The 15,201-nt window shown below is 35.4% G+C and overlaps 1 protein-coding gene across 3 annotated transcripts in view; it reads left to right on the top strand.

Moving 5' to 3' along the window:
- Positions 1-2,712, top strand: part of TJP2 (tight junction protein 2) — a 143,198-nt gene extending 140,486 nt beyond the window's left edge. For all 3 annotated transcript variants that reach the window (XM_074280731.1, XM_074280730.1, XM_074280729.1), the window contains 2 exons: positions 253-338; positions 1,657-2,712. In XM_074280731.1, coding sequence (XP_074136832.1) covers positions 253-338; positions 1,657-1,822 — 252 coding nt within the window. In that variant the 3' untranslated portion in view covers positions 1,823-2,712. The remainder of the gene's footprint in view (positions 1-252; positions 339-1,656) is intronic.
- The last annotated feature ends 12,489 nt before the right edge of the window (positions 2,713-15,201 follow it).

The raw sequence follows: 15,201 nt of genomic DNA, 5'->3' as shown, positions 1-15,201 counted from the left end.
CTAACACTCACATTTTAAATATGGAAACTGAACCCAAGGGAGGTGAAAAATGTGGGATGGTTTATATCCAGTGACAAGTATGGAATAACCTTATCCATTTTTGTTCTTTTCCTATAAATTAATAATAGAACTCTTTCTCATCAGATATCAATTTGATGGTCACTCTGGGTAATGGAAGCAGAAAGGAAGGAAAGCATGGGCTCCCTTCAGGTTCATTGGTCAATTTTCTAACACCTTCATCTTTCATCACAGCTTGAAATTGCTCAGAAGCATCCTGATATCTATGCTGTCCCCATCAAAGCACCAAAACCAGATCCCAGCACATCCCAGGTCACAAGGTAAGGTGGAAAGTCTGTTTGTCATTTCCCTGAAGCCATGTTATCTTCCATAAAGATTTATGGCTCAAAAAGTCTCTTCTTTCTACTGTTCTCTGAATACCAGAGAAATCCAAGTTTGCCAATTGGTTCCTGACTAACTAAAATAAAAATTTTAGAGGACAAGGGAGATGTCAAATATTTCTGTGAATATCTTGAAAATTCACTTATTTATTTCCCAGTGGGACAACTGAAATGTTAAGTGAGCTATTTGAGAGAAATCATATTTGAATGACAATGGAATGAATAGCACAAGAACAAAGAAATTCCTAAATCAGAGTATATTTTTATAGGATTTTCTTCTGTGATTTCTGTGTAAGCCTTTTGAGATCTCTATTCTGTCACCTGTAAAATTAGAACTCGTTTGCTAAAATGCTTGTTTCTAAATGGAGTTATAAAACTTAGTGGACTAGTGTTTATAAAGTACTTCTTTACTAATTAGAAAATGTGTAGCATACTCATCTGAATAATCATTCTCAATAAATGAGAGCACTGACATGGGTAATTGAAACTGGCAGTTCATCCTCCCTAGTGTGAATCAGATCTGCATACTCCATAGCAGAAAAACTTGTCACAGAATATAAAGTCCCAACCCTAATTCACCAAGATGAAAGCAAAACTTGACTGAATTAGTGCTTTAGATACATCTTCCCCAAAGAATTTACCTATTTTCTCATATTAACCTTAGATGGGATTAGAAATAATCCCTAATTTATTCAGAAAAAAATTACCTCTGCTTACCCTTTCAAGAAATGAATTTAAAATGGCATTCCTTTTATGATTTAACTCTTCTTTGTTATACTGCTACCACTGTTTTAAGCAGGGATTTTAAAATTAAAGTCCACAAACTACCAAGGATTCCATAAATTTAGATTGGGGGTGGGGAGGAGATGATACCTTTAGTCACTAATCTCTAATTGAAATTTAGCACCTCTTTTCACCTTCCTTTTTTGGGAGGGGAGGGGGGGAGGCATTTGGTTTAAGTGACTTGCCCAGGGTCATACAGCTAAGAAGTGTTAAGTGTTTGAGGCCAAATTTGAACTCAGGTCCCCTGACTTCAGGGCTGGTGCTCTTTCCACTGAGCCATCTAGCTGCCCTAGCACCTCTTTTCATTATGAATAGATGCAATAAATATCATTCTAAGAAATAGCCCACAGGTTTCATGAGATTGCTCAGGGGTCCATGATACTAGCAACAACAATAGTCCCTCAAATGGTTAATAAGCCTTGATTTAAAGAGAGACAAAGTGTTTGGATTGTATAACTAATACTTAATTTGTTAGTTCTAGACCCCCTGAACCTCAAAAACTACCTTCCAGACCATACCAGGAATCTAGGGGAAGTTACAACAGTGACATTGAAGAAGAAGAATACCGCCAGCAGCTGTCAGAACATTCCAAGCGTGGATATTATGGACAACCAGCCAGATATCGAGATACTGAACTATAGATTTGACTGCATTCTGGGTGTTCCCTGCCACCACATCAAAATAGTACTCCAAGTAAATTATATGATGGCAGCTTTTCAGTTAAAACAGATCCGATGGGACTTAAAGTTATATTTTGGGGGGGATGGGGTAGGGGGAAGTCTGTAGTTTGAGACAAATCTCACACTGGAACTAGAACACATCATTTTTGTGAAGGGGTTGGGTTTTATTGTTTGTTTAATATTAAATGAAACACTGCAGTCCCAGTACTGTTTTTTGTTTCATGTGGACCAAAAGCTATTTCAAGAGGTGTATGTATTTTTTTCATGTTTTCATAATTTTTCATATTTGTATTAAAATGTTAACTATTTTTCTTCATTACAGCTGCCTTTAGGACATTGTACCAGTCTAGGCAGAAATGTAAAAAAAAGGAATAAGAATATTTGGACTAAATTAAGTTCAAAGAAGTATTTTATTACTGCTCTCAAAGTGCCTTTATCAAGAAATATCTTAAATTTTCTTCCTCTAATAATTATGCAAAGCCATAATGGACTAAAGAGTATTTTAACTAATTTTGTACTTATTCATAGCTAGAGCTTTTCCTACATGGCATTTCATTGCCAAGCTTTTTGACTATGTAATATTTTCCCCAAGTCTTGTGCATGTATATAATTTACATATACATACATATTGCTGAGAAGTTTGAAGACCAGAAAGATGATGTAGAAATTCAGTGCATTATGGTTTTTAACCTTGTATTTCACAAAATCAAATAAATATTCTAGAAAAGCACTCTCTGTTGTGCTTTGTTAAATATATTTATAAATGTGTGTATATATACATATATATACACATATATGTTGATAATGAAGTCTGTATGTGTTTTAACTGAATAAAAAGCAATACAGTACAATGGTTTGATGTATGGTGTTGCTTTTCTTAAGAGTTAAAATATATTCCAAATATAAATGTGGTAATTTAATATGGTATCAAAAAACATCACATATGGAAAAGAAGAAAAGAAAGAGGTTTTATGTCTTATTTTACTTGCTAAATTAATGTACATTATGTCATATTTTAGGGGGTCATTAATATTTAAAGTTAGAAAAGATCTTAAAAGTAATATTGACCAGATCACCACCCCCTCCCACATCTTATAGATGAGGAAAAAGAGGAAAGAGACAAGTCTTTATTGTCCACTATGTGCTAGGCACTGTATTAAGCACTTTACAAATGTTATCTTATTTGTTCTATGACAAAAGGAGCTATTTTTAGTCTCCATTTTACAAATAAGGACTCTAAGGTAAGGATGGATTTGAATCAAGCCTTTCTGAATCAGACAGTGCTTTATCCACTGTGCACCTATGTGCCAAAGAGATGTGATATAGCTTCCTCAAGATCAAAAAGGAAAGTAGTAGAGCTGTGATTTAAATCCAGGTATCTTGCTTCTAAATCTGGCATTCTTTTGAATATACCATATATCTTTCCATTTTGATCAAATTAGAAATTATGCAGTGGAATCAAGATGGTAGAGTGAGAGGGAGCCTAATTTGCTCAACACACAAACATCACAACTTAGAAAACAGAACAGACTGATTCCATTCAGAAAACAGAAGGAAAGGTGAGTCATTTCTTTTGGGGGGTTGAAGGAAGACAATCATTTTATTAACAATGCCAACACAGTATTAAAAAGAATGGTCATTTGGCCATCTCCTTTAGATCAAAGACAAAGACTTTATCAAGGATTTCTTGAGACTTATGAGGGAAGACAATATGAAAGGGAAAATGGATGGCAACATGGAAAATCAAAGGCAGCAATCTCCTGTAATAATTTTGACAAAATAAAAGAGGGCAGGCCCCTTTGATAAATATACCTTACAGATAAAAGATGCAAAGGAAAAAGTAGATGTCTCCCTTCCTCTAGATATGTCTGATGCAGTCCCGTGGGTCTGGTCTGTTCTTCTCCAACTCAGGTCACTTGTAGAAGTTTCCTACAAAATTGATCTGAAAACAATTTTCTCTTGTCAACAGGTAAGAGAGTGAAAGTTAGCTCAAACCTTATGGAATCTTTTATTAAACCTGGGAATTCAATTTTACCTACCACCAATATCCATCACCTATGCCATCCAGCTAAACAAATAGATATCAGATGTCAATATTATAAGATGTATTCCAATACAAAATCAAATTCATCTAAAGTTATCAGATTTATCTGAAGTTAACAAAAGGTTCTGCTATGGATATATTGTTACATTGAATAACAAAATAATCCCAGTTTAAAATTTAAAGCAATGCATATATTATTTACTGTAAAACCATTTAACTTCTAGTTCTTTCCAAATGAACAGACTCCTTAAATACTACATTTCCTACATGGTATCTATTTTCTTCACATGAACAAGACAGTTAATTATCCCCAGAACACTGGAAAATCTAACTTAACCAGCAATATATAGCTAGTATATCATACTATATATATACACAAAGTCAGATGTGCTCTTTAAATTAGCTTATAAAAACTTAATGTTTTTCAACTGTTATCCAATATGATTACAGGAACATAAGGGCAAGTGTAGCTTATTTTGATGTCAATTCCAGACAAGTCAGATAGATGGCCATGAGTGAACTAGTTGCGAGTTTCCATTCCAGAAGTATCATGTTGGGCAAACTGATCAGAAGCCTACCTCTGCTCATGCCAATAGTTGTTCTTCCAGCTTTTTCCCCGTGACAAGCTCTTAGCATGTAAAAGAGTAAAACCTCATAGGTTTGCATCATGAATAATAGCTTGATGAACATACCTAGCATAATCAGTCAGCTAATGGTCCCATAAGGTCTTAAATAGCAATTTCCAACAAGTCTCAGTTGAATTTTTTTCCTTGATAATCTCCAAATTATTATTCTAATTATCTACTTAAATAGAACAGATTTTATGAAAAAATTGTCTCTAGTAAAAAACATGTTCAAATGGACATAAAATTCCCCACTAGGATGACACAAGAAAGTTCAAATTCTTAATTAAAAATCCATCTTAGCTTTCAAGATATCCTCCCTAGTTTATTCTCAGAGACAAGTTATTATTCACTAGCCTTCAGATTGCAGATGTTGCATTCATTGACCTGCTGAAACAGCAGGATCCTAAGATCTCACTAATCACAGTAGTTTTTGGACATGCATTTTTTCCTTTAAAGTATTTTCCTTTCTTATGACATAAGTGACAAATCTTATTCAACATAAAAGCAAAAAATATTTAAATAAAGTACTTGAACGAAATTTTCAAATCATTTCCAAAATGACCAATTACTACCTTTTTAAGCCAAAGAGAAAATACAACCCACTTACCACAACAAAGTTTGCTAGGCAAAAACGAATCATTTCTGCAGTCCAGTGTAGCCTCAGAGGACAAATAGATCTGCCAGCATTAGAGTGGGGGGGGGGGGGAATCACTGATAGTGTTCTAGTTCCTAGAAATAAAAAACAGATTGAAAAAGAGCACCAGGGGCAAAAAGGCCATGGGTTAGGAAGAGATCCAAGGGATTCCTGAACAAGCAATGGATGGAGAAATGATTGTTATCTGGTATTATCGGTCATTATCCAGTTCCTAATTAGATTCAGGATAGAGAATTATGGTCTTGGGGAGACAGCCTGAGTCCACCCTATCTGAATGCTGATCATGAAACAAGTGGCAGGAACTTAACTGGGTGGTTCAGAGTCTAAACAATTTTAGCCCATTAGCCCAACACATAAGCCTACAGTGGACAACATAGGAAAGGAGATCAAGACTAAATGTGAGTCACTCTGAACCCACAGAATGGTCTGAGTCCAGCAGTAGTCTAAACTCAACCATGCTCAGCCCAACACACTTAAATCCTATCTTTCAAGAGTTGTTGTGAGAATCAATAAAGAAGTAAGTATAAAACACTATATGTACCAAATGGTGTTTTTAAAAGGCAAACCATTGATCAGTTCAATTTTTTAAAAAAGAAAAATCTGCAATATTAAAAATGTATTCACTTTATTAAGTGAATTCACAGTAAAGAGATTAGAGCCGTGTTGCCAAACTACATGCCACTGAAACTATAAATTAAATGCATGAATATTTTTAAAATAGAAATTTCTCAATTTAATAAATATCTTAGAAAAAGAAATTGATCAAGGCATAAATTAACACTGCCAAATATTTAAAGAATACTCAATTCCAATTCTGTATAAACTGAAAAAATTGGTAAAGAATGGGTTCTAATAAATTCACACAAATATGGTTTGATACCTAAACCAGGGAGATTAAAATGGAGGGGAGAAAACTATAAGCTAATTTCCCTAATAAATATTGATGCAAAAATTTAAATAAAACCTCAGCAGAAAAATCATACACTTTAATTGAACTGAATTTATGCCAGGAAGCCAGGACTAATTTACTTTTAGGAATACTATCAGCATTATTGATGTATATATCAATGGCAAAATCATCAAAAATGCAAATTAAATGTTTAATTTAATATTTCAAGAGATGCTGAAAAGGCTTTTTGACAAAATGCAATACCCATTCTTTTTAAATAAAATACTAAAAGATTTAGGAATAAATGAAAATTTTCTTGAAAAAATGTTAAGTATTTAAAGCTAAGAGTAGACATCGTAGTGGGAATAATCTAGAAGCCTTATCAATAAAATCAGGGGTGAAATAAGAATATTCATCATCACCATTACCATTCAAAATTGTACTTGATATATGCTCTTTAGTGTGTCTAATAATATGTCTAGTAATAAGAAAAAGAAGTTAATGGAATAAGTTTAGGTAAAGAAGAAACAAAACCCACTTTTTTGCAGGTTTTATGATGTTTTCCTCAGAGAACCTTAGAAAGTCAACTAAAAAACTAGTCAAAACATTTAACTACAGTAAAATTGTAAGATATTATCAACAAAACTGAGTGGGAAGAAAGGAAAAATTCCACTTAAAATAACTGCAGAGTATAAAATATTTGAGTCTTACCTGCCAAGATACACAAGGATTATATGGACACAATTTCAAATTTCTTTTCACATACAAATTTAATAAAAATGACAATTTCTTGATTGCCATACCAATCAAACTCCCAAATAATTTCTTATAGAGTTAGAAAAAATAATTCATCTGTAGGGAGAAAGGTCAAGAATATCAAGGAAATCAAATTTTTTTAAGTGGGCAAGAAGGACCCCTTCTATCAGATCTCAAAATGAACTATAAAACTCTGGTAGGCACCAGAACAATTTGGTACAGGGTATGAAGCATAGAAGTTGACATGGGACAGATTAGGTACACATTTTTAAAAATAAGCACAGTAAATTCGGTATTTGATAAACTCAAAGATTTCAGCTTTTGGGGCATGAACTTACTGTTTGACAAAAACTTAGGAAAACAGGGACATATTCTGGCAGTAAATAGGCATAGAGTGCCATTTCACACTATACCAAAATGAGCTCCAAATGGGTACATGATTTAGATATAAAAAGTGACATCATAAGCAAATTAGTGGGCCATAGAAAAAAATTACTATCAGATGTATAAACAGATAAAGAATTCATGATGGGGAGGGGAGGAAGAGTTCTTAGGAAATAAAATAGATAATTTTTATTACATAAAATTTAAAAGTTTTTGCACCACAAAATAAATATAACTAAAATTAGAAAAAAAGCAGGAAACTGGCAGGGGAGGAGGAGCAATCTGCAGGAAGTTTCTCTGATAAAAGCAAGAATAGGAGCCATTGCCCAATTGATAAATGGTCAAAGGATATACATAGGCTGTTTTTAGGGTAAAAAAATCCAAGAAACTATCCAAAGGCATGATTTCTAAAAAACCTAAAAGGACTTACATGAATTGATGCAAAATAAAGTATACCAGAAGAATAACTTATACAACAACATCAACATTGTAAAGATAATCAAACTCTGAAAGATTTAGTAACTCTGATCAATATAAATGACCAATCACAATTCCAAAGGATTCATTATGGAAAATGCTATCCACCTCCTGATAGAATGCTGAGGGACTCAGGGATTTAGAATGCAGATTAAAACACAATCATGATCTCTCTCTCCCTTTCCCCTTCTACCCCTCCTTCCCTTTTCTTTCCCTTCCTCTCTCTTCTCTCCCTCCGTCCTTCCCTGTCTGTGTCTCTGTGTCTCTGTCTCTTTCTCTCGTCTTCTTGAAGAGGAAGGAGAGGGAAGAGGAAAAACTGAAAATGAAATTGAAATCGAAAAAAAAAAAATCACTCATGCCTTCCTAAATAAGCTAAATTAGAGAGAGATCAAGTAGAAGTAGGAGAAGACAGGGAATGATCTCTAAGGTCCAACTGCTTCAAAAATTTCCTACAAATCATGCTGAGACTGAGGAAAATCAAAAACACTGGCCCAAGGACAAGGAATGGTGATAATAGCACTGGCCACCATAGAAACAGGTCTTACCTGGATCCTTGGTATCTGTGAGTCAGGGAAGAGAAAAGTTGAGGTTAACAGAACAAAGACACATCTATGCTTAAACCAAGAAAGGGGAAAAGTAAGATAGAATACATTTTCTATTTAGGCAGGACAGACTTTATAGCATGGGAAGAGTGGGAAGAGAGAGTTTTTTCTTTCCTGACTGAGGAATTCCTCCCTGAAAAAAAGAAGAGTTAAACCAAGCATCTATTTACCAAAATAATTTTGTTGCAGTGAGGTAAGAAAATGTCATTTAAAACCTCATCTGATTCCTCATTCCTGTCTATAGCAATCCTCCCATCCCAAAGTTACAACCAAATACCACCCAGCCTACCCAACTGTGCTCTCTGGAATGCTTGTTAAAATGTAACAAATTGAGCACCAGCCCTGAAGTCAGGAGGACTTGAGTTCAAATCTGGCCTCAGACACTTAACACTTCCTGGCTGTGTGATCCTGGACAAGTCACTTAAACCCAATTGCTTTAGCAAAAAAAAAACAAAAAAAAAGAAAAAAAATGTAACAAATTGCCCTTTATCTTCAGTCTTTTCCTTTCCTATTCTTTCCATTTATTTGCTTAATGAAATCTGATTGCCTTCTACCCCCAATTACACACTCTCTGTGGACACCTTTTCCAATACTAGATGCATCTTTACTCCTTTGTTCCTATTAGCTAATTTTCAGATTCTCCTCCTTATATTCATCATTCAACTTCCTTTGAAGATCATGCTATTCATATCCACTTTTCTTTCTCTTTCTTTCTTTCTTTCTTTCTTTCTTTCTTTCTTTCTTTCTTTCTTTCTTTCTTTCTTTCTTTCTTTCTTTCTTTCTTTCTTTCTTTCTTTCTTTCTTTCTTTCTTTTTTTAACTAAAGCTTTTTATTTACAAAGCATATGCATAGGTAATTTTTCCAACATTGACGCTTGCATAACTTTTTGTTCCAAGTTTCCCCCTCTTCCCCCTCACCCCCTTCCCTAGCTGGCAGGTAGTCCAATACATGTCAGCTATGTTGAAATACATGTTAGATCCAATATACATATACATATGTACAGTTATCTTGTTGCACAAGAAAAATCAAATCAAGAAGGAAGAAAAAGAAAAACTGAAAAAGAAAACAAAATGCAAGCAAATAACAAAGAGAGTAAGAATGCCATAGTTTTCTTTCTGGGTATAGATGGCTCTCTTCGTCAATGCAAGTGGAACTGGTTTGTATCATCTCTCATCTACTTTTCTTTTTTTTTTTTTCCTGAGGCTGGGGTTAAGTGACTTGCCCAGGGTCACACAGCTAGGAAGTGTTAAGTGTCTGAGACCACATTTGAACTCGGTTCTTCCTGAATTCAAGGCTGGTCCTCTATCCACTGCGCCACCTAGCTGCCCCTCATATCTACTTTTTAAACAAAATTTTGGTAGCTATTGTCTGTAAACTCCAAGATCATTTCCCTTTTTTTCTTTATGAGTTTGATATGTGACACAAATTTTTTTCTTTTCCCCAACTTCTGTCTTATACCAAGAGACTTCAAGATAGACAATTTATCAACCTATTCATTTCCCCTGATCTATTGATCCACCTTACCTGACACACATGAAACTAGTCATACCCTAGATCTTGCCATTATCCACAAATGAATCACTTCTATATTCAAGAATTCTAAACTTCTTATCCAATCATAACTTTTCACCTCTCTTTGGCACACTTTTTGGCTGAATTACAGAAGCTGATATAGGTTTATATATATAAATCTTTTTATTTACAAGATATATGCATGGGTAATTTTTCAGCATTGACCATTGCAAAACCTTTTGTTCCAACTTTTTCCCTCCTTCCCTTCCCCTTACCCCCTCCCCCAGATGGCAGTTAGACCAATACATGTTAAATATATTAAAGCATATATTAAATACAATATATGTATACATATCATAATGTAAAATTAACTTGAGAAGGAAATAAAAAATGCAAGCGGACAAAAACAGAGGGATTGGAAATGCTATGTAGTGGTTCACACTCATTTCCCATAGTTCTTTTGCTGGGTTCAATTCATTATTGAACAGATGGAACTGATTTGGTTCATCTTATTGTTGAAGAGAGTCATGTCCATCAGAATTGATCGTCATACAGTATTGTTGTTGAAGTATATAATGATCTCCTGGTTCTGCTCATTTCACTCAGCATCAGTTCATGTAAGTCTCTCCAGGCCTTTCTGAAATCCTTCTGCTGGTCATTTCTTATACAACAATAATATTCCATAACATTCATATACTACAATTTATTCAGCCAGTCTCCAATTAATGGACATCCACTCAATTTCCAGTTTCTGGCCACTACAAAAAGGGCTGCCACAAACATTTTGGCACATACAGGTCCCTTTTCCTTCTTTAACATCTCTTTGGGATCTAAGCCAGTAATAGCACTGCTGGATCAAAGGGTATGCACAGTTTGATAACTTTTTGAGAATAGTTCCAAATTGCTCTCCAGAATGGCTGGATGTATTCACAATTCCACCAACAATGTCTGATATAAGTTTTGCATTTATAATCGGTACCTATCTACTATAACTGTCTGCTCACAGAGCTTAAAAAAGTTTAGAGGGAATATGCATCCCCTGGGTTAACATTTTTATGATTGGACTCATGTCCATTTGAATGCCTTAAGCTGTGGGGGAGGGAAGAAATACTTTAAGGCAAACAAAACTTGTCTCATAAATCAACTAAAGAAAGTCCACATTAACAGGGGGTATAAAATAGTTTCATGTGTAGCTTAGAAAATTATCCTGGAGCCTTCATTCCATCATTTTAGAGCTAAGCACCAGTATATAATTAGCAACTTATAAATAAACTTATGGGTACTAATTATTCTTATGACAGAATAAAGTGAACTATGTAATTTTTTTTTTCCTGAGGCAATTGGGGTTAAGTGACTTGCCCAGTGTCTGAGGCCAGATTTGAATTCAGGTTCTCCTGACTTCAGGGCTGATGCTCTATCCTCTTTGCTGTGGCGCCCACATTAGGACCCTTAGTACCTTAGAATCAGTCAGAGTCAGGGTTAGTCTTTATTCTTGGTCGTTAGCCGTAGAAGTGAAGAGAGAGAGTGGACGTGTAGGATCTCTGTGACCTCGCCTCGAGCTCTCTCTTGCCAGAGTATTGTCCAATCAGTAATTAGCCTCAAGTGCTCGATTGTCCGATGCTAGTGCACTGACTCCAAGAGTTTTAACCCTTCACACTTTGCCACCTAGCTGCCCCTATAATCTTTTATATTTAAATTAAAATGGGCTAAAAATGGCCTCATGTTCAATTGAGTAGGACATTTCTTAGAGATGGGACAAAAGGACAAAGCTAAGTAATTATTCAAGATTTTTCTGTATAGTAGGACAATTAATGTCTTGATGAAGGAGAAGGTCTTATGATAAATAACTTCCAAAGTGACACTTGGAACTATAAATCTGCCTTCTTCCATAATGGAAAGTGGCCCTTCCCCTAGAAGATCATGACTTTCATAAATCATTGTGTTGATTGGCCTTCCAGTTTTCAGTGAATGGACTGAGAATACGGTTAGTTAGAGGTGTTATTGAGAACCAGCATGATGTGGGAAACACTATCCCAAATCAAAAGATGAGAGAGATTTGAGTCATTGAGTTTATCCCTGGTATTCACTAGCTTGTGTGACCTTGATTAAATTCATTTAAACTCTCCGAACTCCCTCAATTTCCTCATCTGTAAAAAGAACAAAATGAAATTGGTACCTTCCTGTTAGGAAAAACACTTTGTAAATCTTAAAGTGCCATAGAAATGAAATGGTTATTAAGTAATCTAAATTGACAGGTTACACAGTTGAATTATTCTTGCTTACACAATGAAATTTCACTTCCTGAACCTGTTTTGAGTTCAAATATATAATAGACAGGATTGGGAAGGAAACAATATAAGGCCCACATATTAACAGGATTTCCTAATGTAGCTCTCTTTTTTAGAAGCTGATATTCTTTGAAAGGGCAGTTTAGGTGAACTGGTAGATTAAAGAAAGTTTAGAGAATAAATTAAGGATAAAAAAAAAAAACAAAAAAAAAAAAAAACAAATGAAGGCAGCAAGGATTTTGAAAGTATAAAGGAGAAAAGAAATTGAAAAGTAATGAAAATATCTTAAATATTTTCTAACTTTACCTGTTCCTTTTCTTCTACTTTTTGGTCCATAGGAAGCACTGTCCCACTTTATCAAAAAGACTAGTTCTTCCTTATTTGGCCTTAAATCTTCTTTCCATTTCCTCTAGGACCATCCATTGTTTTCTCTTTTTAAGACATTTATCTTTTTATCTCCTATCTCCTAGAAACAATACTTCCTTTTCAGTCCATCGAATGAACTCAAATCTTTTGCTATTTAATCTACTCAACATTTTGGGGTCATTAGGCCAGGTACAATGCTGATGGGAGCTGAGAAATTCTGGGTCTGTTTAGCTGATATGCTTGGACCTCTCCTTGTAAGGACCTAATAAAATGCTTCCTGTTTGCATCTGAAGATGCCTCTCAGTAGTCAATTTGGGTAAGGGGGTCTAGTACCCATTCCACACATATGCAATCCCCCAACTACATGGGAGTTCTTCAAGTATGAAGAGTACTTATAATAGTTGGTCACAAATAGATGATACATGATCACATTTGACTCAGTAGTGTATCTAAAGTAGAAACCTGAAAGTCAGGTAGACTGGATTTAAGATTTCATTAAAATATGGAGAACTGCCAGATAAGGAAACTATATTAATGTAGGTCTACAATGTATAATTTTTAAGAGATGCCTGGGGAAACTGAGAAGCTAAGTGACTCACACAGAAGTCTAAGAAGGCAATGAACCCAAATGTTCTTGGACCTCAGAATAGTTCTCTTATCAACTGTGCCATGCTATTTCTCAAAAATCTTAATGCATTATAGAAAAGTATATTGTAATTTTATTTTATCAAGATCCCTACAACCACCCTACAAATTACAATAGTAAGATAATCATAAACAGCAACAGAGTCTAAGGAAGAACATAAAAGCCACTTGCCAAAACTGCTTCCTAAATTAAGTCCAGAGACTATGTGCTTAATTAAGAAAAACCAGCTAGGTCTCAACAAATAACCCTCAGCCTGTGGCTGCAGATAAACACCAGATATATGTAATAAAACCAAAAAATGCTATGCTAATAAGGAGAAGCTAAAGTGGCACCAATACAAAATACAAGGTAAGGCACTAATAACACTAAAATAGTGCTGATATGTTCGTGAGGCTCTCTTACCTAGTACAGATAAGCATAATCCTTTCCCCATAGAACTCTCTAAAAATGGGGTTCCAAATACTCCCACAACTATAAATCCATGCTGCCTGAGGGCTTCCAACTCTGATTTATTGTTACATAAATGCTTAGATATACCCCTTCCCCTTTTCCCTCTTCCTATCCCATTCTTCATGCCATCTGTCTCTGTACTGCTTGGGTCATATTAAAAAAAGTTTATGCACTCTCCCCCATCTTGCTGCCTGCATGATTTTTCTTAGTTAATATACTTGGAGAACCAGGGTTGTTCACTCTGACCTCTTAAAAAAAGAGATCATCCCTTAGGCATTGTTTTATTCTTTGCATTTGGGTGGTCCCTAGAATGTAATAGATGCTTAATAAGTGTGTGTTGATTTATTCTCATTATAAATAAAACTATGGAAACTAAATAGCACAGTGGATAGATCCCTGGGCATGGAATTAGGAAGACTTCCTTTCCTGAGTCAAATCCAGCTTCAGACACTTAATAGCTAGGTGACCCTAGTCAAATCATTTGACTGTTTGCTTCTCAGTTACTCATCTGTAAAACAGAAATAGTAAACCACTCCAATAGCTTTGCCAAGAAAACTTTAAAATGGATTATGAAGGGTTGAACATGACGGAAAAATGACTAACAACAAAAATGAAACTAAATTACTTTAATTTGGAGTCAAACAGAAGGACAACTCACAGGATCTCATTGAAAAGGCATATAATGGAGTTTAATTCAAGTCAATACCTATTTATCAAACCTCTACTATGTGCTAGGCATTGAGAATATATATGCTTGAGCTAATGTCCTATATCACTAACTGCCTTTTGAATATTTTGTACTGGATTTATCATAAACTTCTAAAATTCATCATGACCAAAACTGTAAGGGTTAAAAAGCCTCTAGAAGCAAGGAATACAGTTCAAGGCATGTGGAGGACCTGAGGGATGAGAGGTTCTGAGGTGCAGGCGAGTCCTATGTGGAGGTGGGGCACAGCCCCAAGAGGTGGTCTGACTCCAGATACCACGCCTCCCTCCTTAGTGCTCTCAAAGCCTAGCACACCTCCCTCCTTGTTCTCCGGCCAATCCCATTATGCCAGGTTCCTAGAGGACTTCCCAAGGAAGGTCTCCATATCATCAGTGGGGAATAAATATGTGCTATCTCAGAATCAAGTTCTCTTTCACTTCACCTTTACCTCCTGGTGGTCTGTCTCTATGGGATCCGGGTTGGTGCCCGAAGACAGGTAAGTGTGGCCTAGCCGTGCCGTCGACGGACGGGCATTAAGAGTAGCTCTAAGGGGAGCTACCAGGTTAGAGTAGTCTATAGGGGTATAACACAAAACAAAGCTTATTATTATTATTTCCCAATCTCTATCTTCTGATAAATCTCCTTCTTCTTATTGAGGGCACCATAATTATCCTTGTCATCTAATCCTACAACCTTGATATCATCCTGAATTTGTCACTTACCATCACCCCACATATAGAAACTATTGCCAAATCCAGTCACTTTTATCTTTGTGACATCTGTTGTAAACTTTCCCTTCTCTCTCCCAATACAACGGCCATTTAAACAAGTACCTTTTGCAATAGCTTGTTTCCCTATTCCATTTCATCCTCTATTCAGTTGCCAAAGTGACCTTCCCAAGAATAGACATTTGAGCTTGTTACTGCTTACTCAGAAAAC

Source organism: Sminthopsis crassicaudata, chromosome 1, assembly GCF_048593235.1.
Source record: "Sminthopsis crassicaudata isolate SCR6 chromosome 1, ASM4859323v1, whole genome shotgun sequence".
NCBI lineage: Eukaryota > Metazoa > Chordata > Mammalia > Dasyuromorphia > Dasyuridae > Sminthopsis > Sminthopsis crassicaudata.
Note: the sequence above shows the minus strand (reverse complement) of the source record. Positions and strands in the feature narration are given on the sequence as shown.